This window comes from Engraulis encrasicolus, chromosome 18, assembly GCF_034702125.1.
Source record: "Engraulis encrasicolus isolate BLACKSEA-1 chromosome 18, IST_EnEncr_1.0, whole genome shotgun sequence".
NCBI lineage: Eukaryota > Metazoa > Chordata > Actinopteri > Clupeiformes > Engraulidae > Engraulis > Engraulis encrasicolus.
The window spans coordinates 52,238,018-52,252,429 of NC_085874.1; the positions used below are offsets into that span (position 1 = coordinate 52,238,018).

General features: G+C 43.3%; 2 protein-coding genes across 2 annotated transcripts in view; one reads left to right on the plus strand and one right to left on the minus strand.

The window, feature by feature from the left end:
- capn3b (calpain 3b) overlaps positions 1-14,412 on the minus strand; it is a 117,696-nt gene that overhangs the window by 51,897 nt on the left and 51,387 nt on the right. Inside the window, exon 3 of the mRNA XM_063223821.1 lies at positions 1-30. This exon is cut by the window's left edge and continues 40 nt beyond it. Within this exon, the coding sequence (XP_063079891.1) occupies positions 1-30 (30 nt within the window). The remainder of the gene's footprint in view (positions 31-14,412) is intronic.
- The window catches only part of LOC134468703 (coiled-coil domain-containing protein 186-like), a 28,743-nt gene continuing 27,339 nt past the window's right edge, over positions 13,009-14,412 (plus strand). Inside the window, exon 1 of the mRNA XM_063222589.1 lies at positions 13,009-13,100. Within this exon, the coding sequence (XP_063078659.1) occupies positions 13,064-13,100 (37 nt within the window). The 5' untranslated portion in view covers positions 13,009-13,063. The remainder of the gene's footprint in view (positions 13,101-14,412) is intronic.

Here is a 14,412-nt window from a genome sequence, read left to right on the forward strand (position 1 = left end):
GATCATAAACTGAGGATTTTTGCAGATCTCCTGTGAGTCACAATCACGCACAGGGGGAAAACAAAGCAGAGATCAGTTGAAATCTCAAGACATATAACTCAGGGCAACGTATTTTTTAGACTTGGCTTTGAGTTTGGGCAATACACAAGGGTAATGTGTTGCCAAAACACATTTAAAAATGTATTTATACAACACAAAATCCTTGCTTTATTTGATTATTGTGAGACATACAATATGTCAACATAGGGCAGTCAATTACTGTTACAGCCATTTTGCTATTTTTTATGTTTTGGCCTTATAAGATAATATTTTGGGTTAAATGTAAGATATTTGATTATTATGTGGAAGATTTACTGAATGGTTATGGATGGATTATGTTTAGTTTTTGTTTTTATGTTTATTACTTTAAGTGACGGGTGACCTTTTGGGATGACGTCATATGTCATATGGCATTTAGTCGGGTTTTGGGTTGTGCTTGAGTTGAATGGGAAACGCAGCCCGGTCTGTCACATTATTTCGACCGTACTCACTTAATTATATCACTATTTCATATTACCTTCATTTAGTTGGACTGTCTTCTTTATTTTAATTGAAGTTTCATTCATGACTTTTTACCATTCTGACAACAATAAATACTTTTGCACCGGACGATTGAGGAGTGCGCGTACTGAAATCCCAGCCGAGGCCTAGTGCTTTTCCATTCCCTGGACCCTCGAAAATTGGACTCACAAAAGTCGAAATAATTTGGATTGCTGGATTTGGACAACTGGAACCGTGGACTACGCTACTGTGTCATTCGAAACTTGATGAAGGTCATCAACCGTGAGTAATGCGGTTTTAAAGCAACTTCGGCCGCCGTGCCAATGTAACGCGGAAGCAAAGAAAGCAAAGTGTTGGCTGTGCGTAAAGTGTTATTGGATGGTTGTGGTGCTTGACACTGTGCGTGTAAATGGAAAATATGGAACTGGAAGTGGAAGATGTGGATGATGGGCAAGAAGCAATTGAATTTGAACAGGAAAAGAAATTGTATAAGTTGATTAGAAGTCGGCGAGGAAAGTTGAGTGTGTTAACCAGGAAGCGCAGCAAAATCAATGCTCTGATCGAAGCAGGTGACACCTCAGATGAAGTTAAAACGGCACTTGAAAGTTTTGTGTCATTTTTGGATGAGTTTGGCCAGGTGCACGAACATGTACAATCTTTGTTGAGTGAGGATGAAAGAGAGGACGATCACACGGATTGGTACCAGCCCAAAGTAATGAGCTTCACTGAATTCGTAAAAGGTGTTGAAATGTGGCTGAATGCTGATGAAGTGGAAAAGAATGAGGGTGAAACAGTGAATGTTTGTGAAACGGAACAGCAAGCCGAAGTAACTCATGAGCATGAAACCTTGGTTTCCCCACATGACAGCGTCTCACAGGTGGCGGCAAAAAAGTAACCGAGTGTAGCCTCCAGTCGGGGCAGCAACGCTTCCAAAGCGCTTTCGGATACGCGCGTGGAGCGCGCTCAATTAATGGCGCAGACTGACGCGCTTGACAAAGAACTTGAGTTAGAGGTACAAGCACTGAAAATACAAAACGCAAAAAAGAAACTCGAACTTGAAACAAAAATGGCCCAAGCAGACGCAAAAATACAGGTCCTGCAGGAATATGAAGCGCCCGGTGCTAATTTCACAACGCCATCTGGTACCTCAACCGAGTACATTATTCCAACCACTAAAGGAAAAGATAAAACAAAACAACCTCCTCAGCACAGCACCACAAGTAACACCACAAATAAAGTCAAACTCAGTTTCAGTCCAACAGTCAAATCAGAACAAAACTCAATATCTTTAAATGCCACTAAACAAATCCCTGCGCAGAAGGCGCAACACAATGCAACAAACGACACCAACTTCCTCGAGGTGATGAAAAAACAAAATGAAATAACCGAAATGCTGGCAAAACAAAACATGTTATCACAATTACCACAAAGAGAAATTCCTGTTTTCCATGGTGACCCACTTCAATACAGAACTTTTATCAAATCAATTGAACAGACCATCGAAACCAAAACAGACAATATGCAACAAAGGCTTTACTTCCTGGAACAGTACACATCTGGAGAGGCAAGGAACCTGGTCAGGAGCTGTTTCCACTTACCACCGGACCAAGGCTATAAGGAGGCCAAAGAACAGTTGGAGTGGCACTTCGGAAATCACATCAAAATCTCATCTGCTTACCTGGATAAAGTATTGACATGGCCACACATCAAGACTGAGGATGCAGCAGCACTGAGATCATATGCAATATTCCTAAAAACCTGCCATAACACAATGAAAGAAATGCATTTCACATCAGATCTGGAAACACCCTCCAACTTGAGAATTCTTGTCTCAAAGTTACCATTCAAGCTCAGAGAGAGATGGCGCTCTGTGGTCAGTAGCATATACGAAAAACATAAGCAAAGAGCATCTTTCAGTGACCTACTGGCATATATTGATAAGCAAGCACGCATCATGCTGGACCCAGTTTTCGGAGAGATACAGACCACATCTGATTCAAAACAAAGGAAAATGCCCACAAAAGTAAACAAAACAAGCAGCTTTGCCACTACTGCAACACCAACACCTGGGCAAACAAAAGCACAACCACCAAGTAAACAAAAAAGCCCAAGTTCACTTACAACATGTCTGTTCTGCAACAAAAGCCACTCCATGACAATGTGCGACAGTTTCAAAACAAAGACAAACAACGAAAAAGTACAGTTCATGAAAGATAATGGATTGTGTTTTGGATGTGTGCAAAAGGGACATCTTAGCAGGGATTGTCAGCAGCGCCTGCAATGCAAAACTTGTAATAAAATGCACCCAACCATCTTGCACATACCACAAAAAGGAAATCAAAGTGACCTTCCAAATGAACAAAAAAAACTGTCTTGTCCATGGCTACAGGGAGCAATACTGGGGCCGGAAAGTGTGCTCTTGCTATTGTGCCTGTTAAAGTGAGGCTGGAACATGGAACGAAGTATGTGGAGACATACGCTTTTTTGGATCCAGGGAGCTCTGCAACTTTTTGTACAGAGGAGCTTGCCAAGCAACTTGCTGCCCCTGGAAAAAGAACAGAAATTGTTTTGAGAACAATGGGCCAGGAAAAAACATTGTCTACATTCAAAATAACTGGCATGGAAGTAGCTGCACTGGACAGTGATACTTACCTGAGACTCCCTGACGTTTTCACACAAAATGAAATCCCTGTAACACACGATGACATTCCAAAACAACAGGATATAAGAAAATGGCCATATCTGCAGGAGGTTGACATTAAGTCTATTGACGCCAGCATTGGGCTGCTCATAGGGGTCAATGCTCCAAAAGCATTAGAGCCATGGAAGATCATCAACAGTGTTGACAGTGGTCCGTATGCTGTAAAATCGCAGCTTGGGTGGGTCTTGAATGGACCTCTTGGCTCTGGTAGCCCAAACAGTTCCTACACAGCCAATAGGATATCTGTGGGCAGCCTAGAAAACCTACTGATTAAGCACTACAATGAAGATTTCATAGAGCATCAGTATGAAAAGAATGAAATGTCAAGAGAAGATAAGCAGTTCTTGGACATTGCTAATGAGTCAGCTGAACTCAAAAATGGTCATTACCATCTCAAACTGCCATTTCGCAGCACAAGTGTGAACATGCCCAACAATAGGCAGATTGCACATCAAAGGGCTCAGTATCTGGCCAAGAAATTTGAAAAGAATACTGAATTCTATAACGAATATAAGGCCTTTATGAGTGAGGTGCTTGCAAAAGGACAGGCTGAAATTGTACCTGCAAGTGAGTTGCAGACTGAAACTGGCAATGTGTGGTACTTGCCACACCATGGTGTATACCATCCACGCAAACACAAACTGCGTGTAGTTTTTGACTGTGCAGCTTCCTACAGTGGTACCTCTTTGAATAAGGAGCTCCTACAAGGCCCCGATATGACCAACACCCTCCTTGGTGCATTGCTCCGTTTTCGCCTAGGCCCCGTCGCCTTCATGACTGACATTGAGGGGATGTTCCATCAGGTGCGTGTGGCAAAGGAGCATGTCAACTTCCTACGCTTCCTCTGGTGGCCTAATGGAGACTTGTCCAAAGAGCTTGTGGAACATAGGATGTTAGTGCACATCTTTGGTGCTGTATCGTCGCCTAGCTGTGCAACATACGCCCTTCAGAAAACCGCTAATGACCACCAGCATGAGTATGCAGAGGAAGTCACAAGCACAGTAATGCACAACTTCTATGTGGATGACTGCCTCAAAGCAGTCAGTGGAACAGAGCAGGCACTGTCTCTTCTGCACCAGCTGCGTGAACTATGTGCAAAAGGAGGCTTCCACCTCAACAAGTGGGTTAGCAATGACAGAAAAGTACTGGCTGCAATCCCTGAAAGGGACCGAGCAAAAGAAGTGCAGACGTTGGATCTGAGCAGCAAGGAACAACTCCCGATGGAAAGAGCGCTTGGCACGCAATGGAATGTGGAAAGTGATCAGTTTACATTCAGCATTGCCATCAAATCGCACCAGCTCACCAGAAGGGGGCTCCTCTCTGTCGTATGCTCCATCTATGACCCCCTGGGCTTCCTGGCTCCTGTAACACTCGTTGCAAAGCAGATCCTTCAAAGCTTGTGCAAGCTGAAGCTGAGCTGGGATGAGAGAATTCCAAAAGAAACTGCGCTTGCATGGGAAAGTTGGCATAACTCGCTTCACCTTTTGAGCAGTCTGGGTGTTGGCAGAAGCTTCATTCCTTCAGGCTTTGGCAAGATTACATCAGCGCAGCTTCACCACTTTTGCGATGCTAGTGAGGTGGGATATGGCGCCGTATCCTATCTTAAGCTCACAAATGATGCTGGTGACACCCATGTGTCCTTTGCCTTCGGGAAAGCCAGAGTTGCACCTATGAAGCCCACAACCATCCCCAGAATGGAGCTGGCAGCAGCAGTCCTGGCTGCACGGCTGGACTGTATGCTGAGAACTGAGTTGCACTTGTCACTTTCAGATTCAGTCCTTTGGACAGACAGTATGACTGTTCTGCAGTACATAGCCAATAGCACGAAACGATTCAAGACGTACGTGGCAAATCGCATATCTCAAATTCATTCTCTAACAAAAGTGGAACAATGGAGGCACATTTCCTCAAAGGAGAATCCGGCTGATGTAGCATCTCGTGGCCTGTCAGCCAAAGCCTTTCTCCAGTGCCAAATGTGGTTAAATGGACCACACTTTCTTCGAACCCCCACTCAATGGCCAGAAATGATTGAAGACATACCTACCATCTCAGAGAACGATCCTGAAGTAAAGGAGGAAGCTTCAGTTTACGTCACAGCAGTCTCGTCCGTGGAATTATGCCCAACTACCAAACTGCTGTCATACTTCTCGAGGTGGTCCGATCTAAAACGTGCAGTTGCATGGATTTTGAAAATCAAAGACACACTTAAGCAAAGGTGTGACGAAAAGAAAAAGGCCAATGAAAACAAACCAACTGGTCACAAAAGGAAAATGGAAAAAATAACTTACCTTCTTACAGTGAGTGACTTTGAAAAGGCTGAGCAGGCTATAGTCAGTTATGTACAAAGGCAACACTTCTCTGAGGATATGTCACTCTTAAGCAATGGAAAGCCAATCAGGAAAGCAAGCTCTTTGTACACACTGGATCCTGTGCTGGAGAACGGCATCCTTAGAGTTGGTGGCAGGCTGAGTAAGTCTGCACTACCCGAAGAGGCAAAACATCCGGCCATCTTGCCTAAGCACAGTGACATTTCCAAGCTCATTCTCCGCTGCATACATGAGAAAGTGGGGCACGATGGGAGAAACCATATGCTCTCCACGCTGCGCAGGCAGTTTTGGATCCCTCAAGCTAATGCACTGGCAAGGAAGATCATAGGAGAATGTGTGACATGTCGTCGCAAACGCAAAAGTGCTGGACAACAAAAAATGTCTGACCTACCACCCGATCGCCTAGTCATGGACCTACCTCCATTCACTCATGTAGGCATGGATTACTTTGGACCCATTGAGGTCAAAAGAGGCAGGAATACAGTGAAAATGTATGGTGTGATATTCACATGTCTAACATCCCGTGCAGTACATCTTGAAGTTGCCCACACGCTTGATACTGATTCCTGCATTAATGCCATGAGAAGGCTCATTTGTAGGAGGGGACAGGTCAAAGCCATCAGATCTGACAATGGAACTAATTTCATCAGTGCGCAGCGTGAATTGAGACAAGCAATAAAAAACTTGAATCAGGATAAAATCCATACCACACTCGCACAAGAGGGAATACAGTGGAGATTTAACCCTCCTCATGGAGCACACCACGGCGGAGTATGGGAGCGTTTGGTGCAGGAAGCTAAAAAGATCCTTTGTTCCATCACAAGGCAGCAAATCATTGACGATGAAACCCTCCAAACACTATTCTGTGAGGTTGAAGCAATTCTCAATGACAGGCCAATTACACCCTCTAGTAATGATCCAAATGATCTTGAAGCGCTTACACCCAATCATCTCTTACTTCTGAAAGGAAAGCCCATCCTCCCTCCTGGATTGTTTAGTAAACACGAGTCCTATGGAAGAAGGCGCTGGAAACAAGTCCAGTATCTAAGTGACCTCTTTTGGAAAAGATGGACAAAAGAATATCTACCCCACTTACAAAAGCGCCAGAAATGGAACAGGCCCCATAGAAACTTCTCAGTAGGAGATTTAGTTCTCTTGGTAGAAGAGTGCACCCCAAGAAATACATGGCCCCTAGGGCGCATCACTGAGACAATAAAGGATGCCAAAGGCTTTGTGCGCAAAGTGAGGGTTAGAACCCAAAGCAACGAATTGGAAAGGCCCATAACGAAGTTGTGCCTTTTACTTGAATCTGATTGAATTCAAGTTCCTCTCTCCTTCCTATCCCTTTCCCCTCTCCTTTCTCTCTCCTCCCCCCTTTTTTGTTTGTTTGTTGTTTTCCTGGAAACGAGTTATTTACTTTATGAATGCAAAGCATGGAAATTTAATGAATATACCTGTTTTGAGGTCTTATGATGGTTTATTACAATGTTATTACATGGCCCTTGAAGTATGGTTTACTGATTGCTGGAGTATATGGTTGGTGCATGACATGCATATGAATTCCTAAGTTGATGATTATAATTTATGCATGAAATGATGGACAAATTGCACTTAATGGACATTAATGAGAGACATTTGCTCTTGCAATTTTTTTGGACATTTTTTGTCTGAAGACCTTTTTTCGTTTTTTGTCATGGACTATGAAAACAAGCGCACACGCATACATCCGCCCAAACATGCACACATACGTACTCATAAGCGCACACACGAAAAAAAAGGACTTTTGATTTGTGCTATTGAAATGGACTTTGGGAATGGGTTGGGTATGTGATGCTATTGCTGATGCTGTGTCTATTATGCCATGTGTGATTTATCTACTCTGACGTTTTGTTGATGGCTGCTCCTTGGTTGATTTTTGTAATTTTGTTGGTTCAAAATTAGGGGCCGGTATGTTACAGCCATTTTGCTATTTTTTATGTTTTGGCCTTATAAGATAATATTTTGGGTTAAATATAAGATATTTGATTATTATGTGGAAGATTAACTGAATGGTTATGGATGGATTATGTTTAGTTTTTGTTTTTATGTTTATTACTTTAAGTGACGGGTGACCTTTTGGGATGACGTCATATGTCATATGGCATTTAGTCGGGTTTTGGGTTGTGCTTGAGTTGAATGGGAAACGCAGCCCGGTCTGTCACATTATTTCGACCGTACTCACTTAATTATATCACTATTTCATATTACCTTCATTTAGTTGGACTGTCTTCTTTATTTTAATTGAAGTTTCATTCATGACTTTTTACCATTCTGACAACAATAAATACTTTTGCACCGGACGATTGAGGAGTGCGCGTACTGAAATCCCAGCCGAGGCCTAGTGCTTTTCCATTCCCTGGACCCTCGAAAATTGGACTCACAATTACTTCTATTACAACTACTGGTTGGCATTATGATGAGGTCAGGGGGGCGTTGATATGCTTATGATGAGGTCAGGGGGGTATTTCTTCAAAATGGTTGAATGAGAACCACTGATCTCGAAGGCCCAGCGGGACGGACGAGTGACTTAAGGTTCATGTACAGTAGGTCTCCATGTACTTGTCAAGACAACAAATGAAGCTGAATGAAGCACAGGAAGCTATATTTCTAGCTGTTTTGTGGCAATATGAGCTAACATGTTGCAGGAAGCTAGCTATATTTCTAGCTGTTTTGTGGTAATATAAGCTAATGTCTTGAAGGACGCTTGATACAAACTTCAACTCCACAGAAGTTGGGACACTAGGTAAATTGTGAATAATAACAAAATACATTACATTACATTACATTATATGGGGAATAGTAAAGAACACATACCAGCTGTCAAAACTGACAAAAAATATTGTTTGGGCAATATTCATGAATATGAAAAAATAACACGTCTCAAAAGAGTTGGGGCAATAAAAGGAAGCAAATGTTGAAGAAGACGTATGCCCCCCAAAACAATATTTTTTTCTCGGTTTCAGCAGTCATTATGTTGTCTTTACGCTATTCTCCATCTTATTACTGGATTGAATGTTTTGAAAATTATAGTAGCCTATTTTGATTTTATTCACAGTTTACCAAGTGTCCCAACTTCACCAGAGTTTGAGGTTTGTATATTATATATTATATAGCTGTTTTTTGGCAATATAAGTGTACTGTGTTGCAGGAAGTGTCTCTAAGCCCTGGATCTAGCAACAGCCGTCTGGCAGTGTCCTCCATGCTGACAGCACCAGGGAAGCCTGCCAGGACGTCACTTAAGACCCTCACGGCCGGCAACTCATACTCAGTGTTGCCAGATTTGGGCGATTACCCGCCCAATTGGGCAGCTTGGGATGTCCGTCTGCGGGTAAGAATGGGAAAAATCAGCCATTTGGCGTTTTTTTTTCCCCCAGCAGTTTTATGCCCATAGAAATCAATGCATTTTGGTCGAATTGGGCTGAATTTAGCTCATTTTGGCGTTTTTTGAGAACCTTTTAGGCGGGATTTGATCAGACACATCTGGCAACACTGTCATGCTGCCAGGGCGTCACTTTAGAGCCTCAAACCCTCTCACCGGCATCTAATGCTACACGCCTGGGAGTCCCTTTAGAGCCTCACACCGGCATCTAATGCTACACGCCAGGGCGTCACTTTAGAGCCTCACACCGGCATCCAATGCTACACGCCAGGGAGTCCCTTCAGAGCCTCACACCGGCATCTAATGCTACACGCCAGGGAGTCCCTTCAGAGCCTCACACCGGCATCTAATGCTACACGCCAGGGAGTCCCTTTAGAGCCTCACACCGGCATCTAATGCTACACGCCTGGGAGTCCCTTTAGAGCCTCACACCCGCATCTAATGCTACACGCCAGGGCGTCACTTTAGAGCCTCACACCGGCATCTAATGCTACACGCCTGGGAGTCCCTTTAGAGCCTCACTCCGGCATCTAATGCTACACGCCTGGGCGTCCCTTCAGACCAGGGCGTCACTTTAGAGCCTCACACCGGCATCTAATGCTACACGCCAGGGAGTCCCTTTAGAGCCTCACACCGGCATCTAATGCTACACGCCAGGGAGTCCCTTTAGAGCCTCACACCGGCATCTAATGCTACACGCCTGGGAGTCCCTTCAGACCAGGGCGTCACTTTAGAGCCTCACACCGGCATCTAATGCTACACGCCAGGGAGTCCCTTTAGAGCCTCACACCGGCATCTAGTGCTACACGCCAGGGAGTCCCTTTAGAGCCTCACACCGGCATCTAATGCTACACGCCAGGCAGTCCCTTTAGAGCCTCACACCGGCATCTAATGCTACACGCCTGGGAGTCCCTTCAGACCAGAACTCCGGCACCTCATGCTACAAGCTTCCAAAGAGCCTAAGCAATGTGGAGGCCATATAATCTCCAAGCCATGTGGAGGCCATATAATCTCCAAGCCATGTGGAGGCCATATAGTCTAATCTCCAAGCCATGTGGAGGCCATATAATCTCCAAGCCATGTGGAGGCCATATAGTCTAATCTCCAAGCCATGTGGAGGCCATATAATCTCCAAGCCATGTGGAGGCCATATAATCTCCAAGCCATGTGGAGGCCATATAATCTCCAAGTCATGTGGAGGCCATATAGTCTAATCTCCAAGCCATGTGGAGGCCATATAATCTCCAAGTCATGTGGAGGCCATATAGTCTAATCTCCAAGCCATGTGGAGGCCATATAATCTCCAAGTCATGTGGAGGCCATATAATCTCCAAGCCATGTGGAGGCCATATAATCTCCAAGCCATGTGGAGGCCATATAATCTCCAAGTCATGTGGAGGCCATATAATCTCCACGCAATGTGGAGGCCATATAATCTCCTCTACACAACATGCTGTTGCTGCTGCTGATTGCTGATTGGAGGTGATTTGAGCAAAGAGCCTAAAACTCAGGAATATTGTGAAAGAAAGAAAGGAAGAAAGAAAAAGTCCAACTTGGAAACTCCAACTCCCATTGTCATTTTAACAGCACACAAGTGCGCACAACGAAATTGCATTCATGCCTCACCCGTGCAAGGGGGCAGTGACCAATGGTGCCTGAAAGGGGGCAGTGCGGCGGGACGGTACCATGCTCAGGGTACCTCTGCCATGGAGGATGATGGGGGAGAGCACTGGTTAATTACTCCGAAGATGTGACATCCATTATTCTAAAACGGTGCTGGAAATAATGTTATCCGTGGCCTACTGGTTAAGGAGATGGGTTTTAGATCAGATGGTTGCAGGTTCCAATCCCACCCTTCTTCTCCCTGCCACACTCCACAGCTGAAGTACCCTTGAACAAGACACCTGACCCCACACTGCTCCAGGGACTGTAACCAATACTGTGTACTTAAATAACGTCAGCTAAGCATAATGTGATAATAGCATATGAGTGTCTGTGCCTTTAATGCACCCGCTGTTGTCTGCACTTCGACGTCAGCACATTGATATCCTCACTCCTAGTCCCCCCCTCCCCCTCTCCCCCTGTCCCTTTGGGCGAGAGCAGGAGTGAAGATATTATTGAAGTCGAAGTGCTCAGAATGTGTTGCTACGCCTTTCATTACAGTGCCATTTCTTTACCAAGATAGGAAAGTTCGCCATGTTTAATTTTGTGCAACTACTTTTGGATCGGTTAACTAGTCATGCAAGGCTGTTTAAATAGGGAACACGTGGAACAATTTGGCACCCAATGCTCCCCAAGGCAAAGTTCGAAAACGAGGCAGGTCGGGAGGAACTCATCTCAAGTCAGAGAAGAACATACTTTATTATTGAGAAGAGCATACTTCATAATTTATTACTGAAGCACGGTGGACTGTTCCTTTAAGACAAAAGGTAAAGAGGTCATAAAGCAGTGCACTGAGCATGATAGGGGTGAGGATTTCTCAATCGTCACAGTAAATATTAAAGAAAAAAAAATCGGCAGTAGACAGCACAGTTTCAATGAGCAAAATAGTTGCAATACCTACTCTGGCCACAATCCTACACAGGGCACCTTTAACTTTAATGCAGGGGTCCCCAAACTAAGGCCCGGGGGCCGGATGCGGCCCACCATGCCCCTTTGACTGGCCCTCCACCTCTCTGCACCTCACCATTTGAACTGGCCCAAAGAAGCAATCCTATCTTGTCTTGATATTTTCTCATCTCACTGTAAAATAAACAGGCCTACCATTTCTATTGTATCACTCATAAACTGTAAATCACCATATTTTTCTAACCTTTCCTTGCTATTTTTACATGGTTATTAGAAATGAAAAGGAATACCTGTGGTATTTCAAATAGAAAAACATGTGAAGTACTCACTTCTTTTGCAAATCACTTGTAATGATTAACTATTTTGTGCTAGAAATTATGGCTATAACAGGCAGTGGCCCAGTATAAAGCCCACATGATTGATCCGGCCCCTGATCACAGTCAGGAACGATAATGTGGCCCCCAGAGAAAAAAGTTTGAGGACCCCTCTAGGTAGTCTTACCTACAAAGTAAACAGACTCTCGTCTTTCACCCCCAATTTCCTGTCCCTCTTATACTGTCCTGTCATTAAAATACAATTAATATCCTATCATTAATAAATAAAGTAAAATATATACATATATCTAAAATTCTATAAACATACATAGTATAGCTGGGCTGTAGACACCCGGTGTACAAGACAGCAACCTTGGAGGGCTTGGAGAGGAGGGCGAGGGGAGAGCCGCGTGGATATACGTAGTATGTGGCACGCAGGAGAGGTAGGCCTGTAGTGTATCTCATTATTTCTTTGCACCCTTTTAGCCTAAGGCACCTGCAAGAAACGCCTACTGAATGCCTAAGCCCTTTCGGGAAAAGGTGCCCTGTGCCTATTGAAACCTAAATATGTCGGTCTTGAAGCGCATAAAAACATGAAATGAGTTGCATTTAAAAGATAGGACCCTCACATTGCATTAGAATGTGTTCATCATTCAGCTCTAACGCAACCGCAAGACTGAGGTGATCTTAATTTGAACTATGAAAAAAAAATTGAGCGTGAGAGAGTAATCGAAACAAAAAGAGTCTAACAGACAGCGAAACGGAAACACATGCCATAGTAAACAGGAGCGGATCTTGCCATTTTGGGGCCCTAGGAGAAACATCAACATGGGGCCCTCAAAAGTCATTATATAGACATAACGTGGTGTGATTTGGTGCTGTTTTAATGTTTTGTCTCATATACATCTTTGATTGCTTGACATAAGGGACGAATTAAGATCCAGTCTATGTTTTGTGTGTGTGTTTACGGCTACTGGTGTGGCAGTTGGAGGCCCCTATGGAGGGCAGATTTGGTTGGGGCCTTAGGCAATTGCCTAGGTTTGTCGAATGGAAAGTCTGCCTCTGGTAGTAAAGATGACTCATCTGCCTGGATGAACTGGCTGATGATAATCAGGGAAGTTTTACTTCATGAGTCCTGTGTAGAGAGTTGAACGCTTCACTTCATCTGAATGGTTTCAGCTTCACGAATCAGAAGATGCCTTCATATCAACAACTCCAAAACAAAGACAAAGGTAAGATTCAAACTTTTTTCACTCATGCAATTACAATTTGTCATGATCTGAGGTGCTGTTTCCATGTAGCATGATATTTTTATATGTGGGTATTTTTTTTAGGTGGAAACGCAACATGGGGATAAAAATAAAACAGATGCATTTTAGCCCCCTAAATGAGATATTTTTAAAGCTGGATATGTGGGTTTTAATAATCTGCTTACATGGAAACAGAAGGCCAAAACCAATGTAAACAGGAGAAAAAAATATCCACATTTAAAAATATCCTGCTACGTGGAAACAGCTCCTTAATGTCATTAGAATTTAATCAGACAACCTTTCCTTTTAAACAAACAAACAAACAAACAAACAAAAAACAAAAGAACAAAGCAAACAAAAGTTTAATCGTTTTCTGAACAGCTTGTTGTGAAAAAAACGAACACAGGTGAGTTTGAACAACTCAAAGAGTAACTGAAGTCAAAGAAGTTGTCATGTGTTGACATTTAATTTAGCGATAAGCACAGTAGTGACATTAGTAGTGCAATGACGCTGCTTCTAGGTAAACAGTGATCCATCCTAAATTTGTCTTTTAGTCTACTTGCCAGCCCATAGGGCCCCATAGTGAACCCGGAAATGTTTGGTACCCCAAAGTTTTTTGATGGAAATGTATAGTATAGGTCCACAGTACATAGAAACTGCCGGATGCTACTTTGTAAATGTTGAGCATTTTTTTAAATTAGCATAATTAGTATAAATTTGCATAATCGCCTTTATGGCCTTATGAAAGGATCAGTTTGACCAATCTACTCAATCTTGGTGTGGTTTTGGGGGTTTTGGAGGATGCTGAAGTCATGTGTGACATTTATAAATGCCTATCAGATTCAAAATTAAGGGTAGACACATTTTATGCCTTGATGAGCTGATTTTTGCAACATTTTTGGTAATTTACATACCATAAACCTTACCTATTTCAATTATTTCTACCCATGGCCCTGCTATATGAAGTACATGAGCTACATCTATTGCCAAAGACACAGAATTAAGGTAGAGACTTGAGGTGCTGTAGTACAGCATATGTGGAAAGTGAGTGAGGTTCTTATTTTCAGGACTTTACTTTATGCAATCATATGTGTGGTTTGTGCTAACTTCAGTTAGGTATTTTAGTTTGAGGATCACTTAGTTTTTTTCCTCACTTTTTTGCAGGGGGGTGGGGCACTATTGTATGTCATTTGATTGAATTTTAAATGGGGAAGAAATGTCACTTTGCTAACTGCCATGGCAAAGATGACGACTTTTAAATAACTGGACCCACGGGTATAGCTATCATATTCAA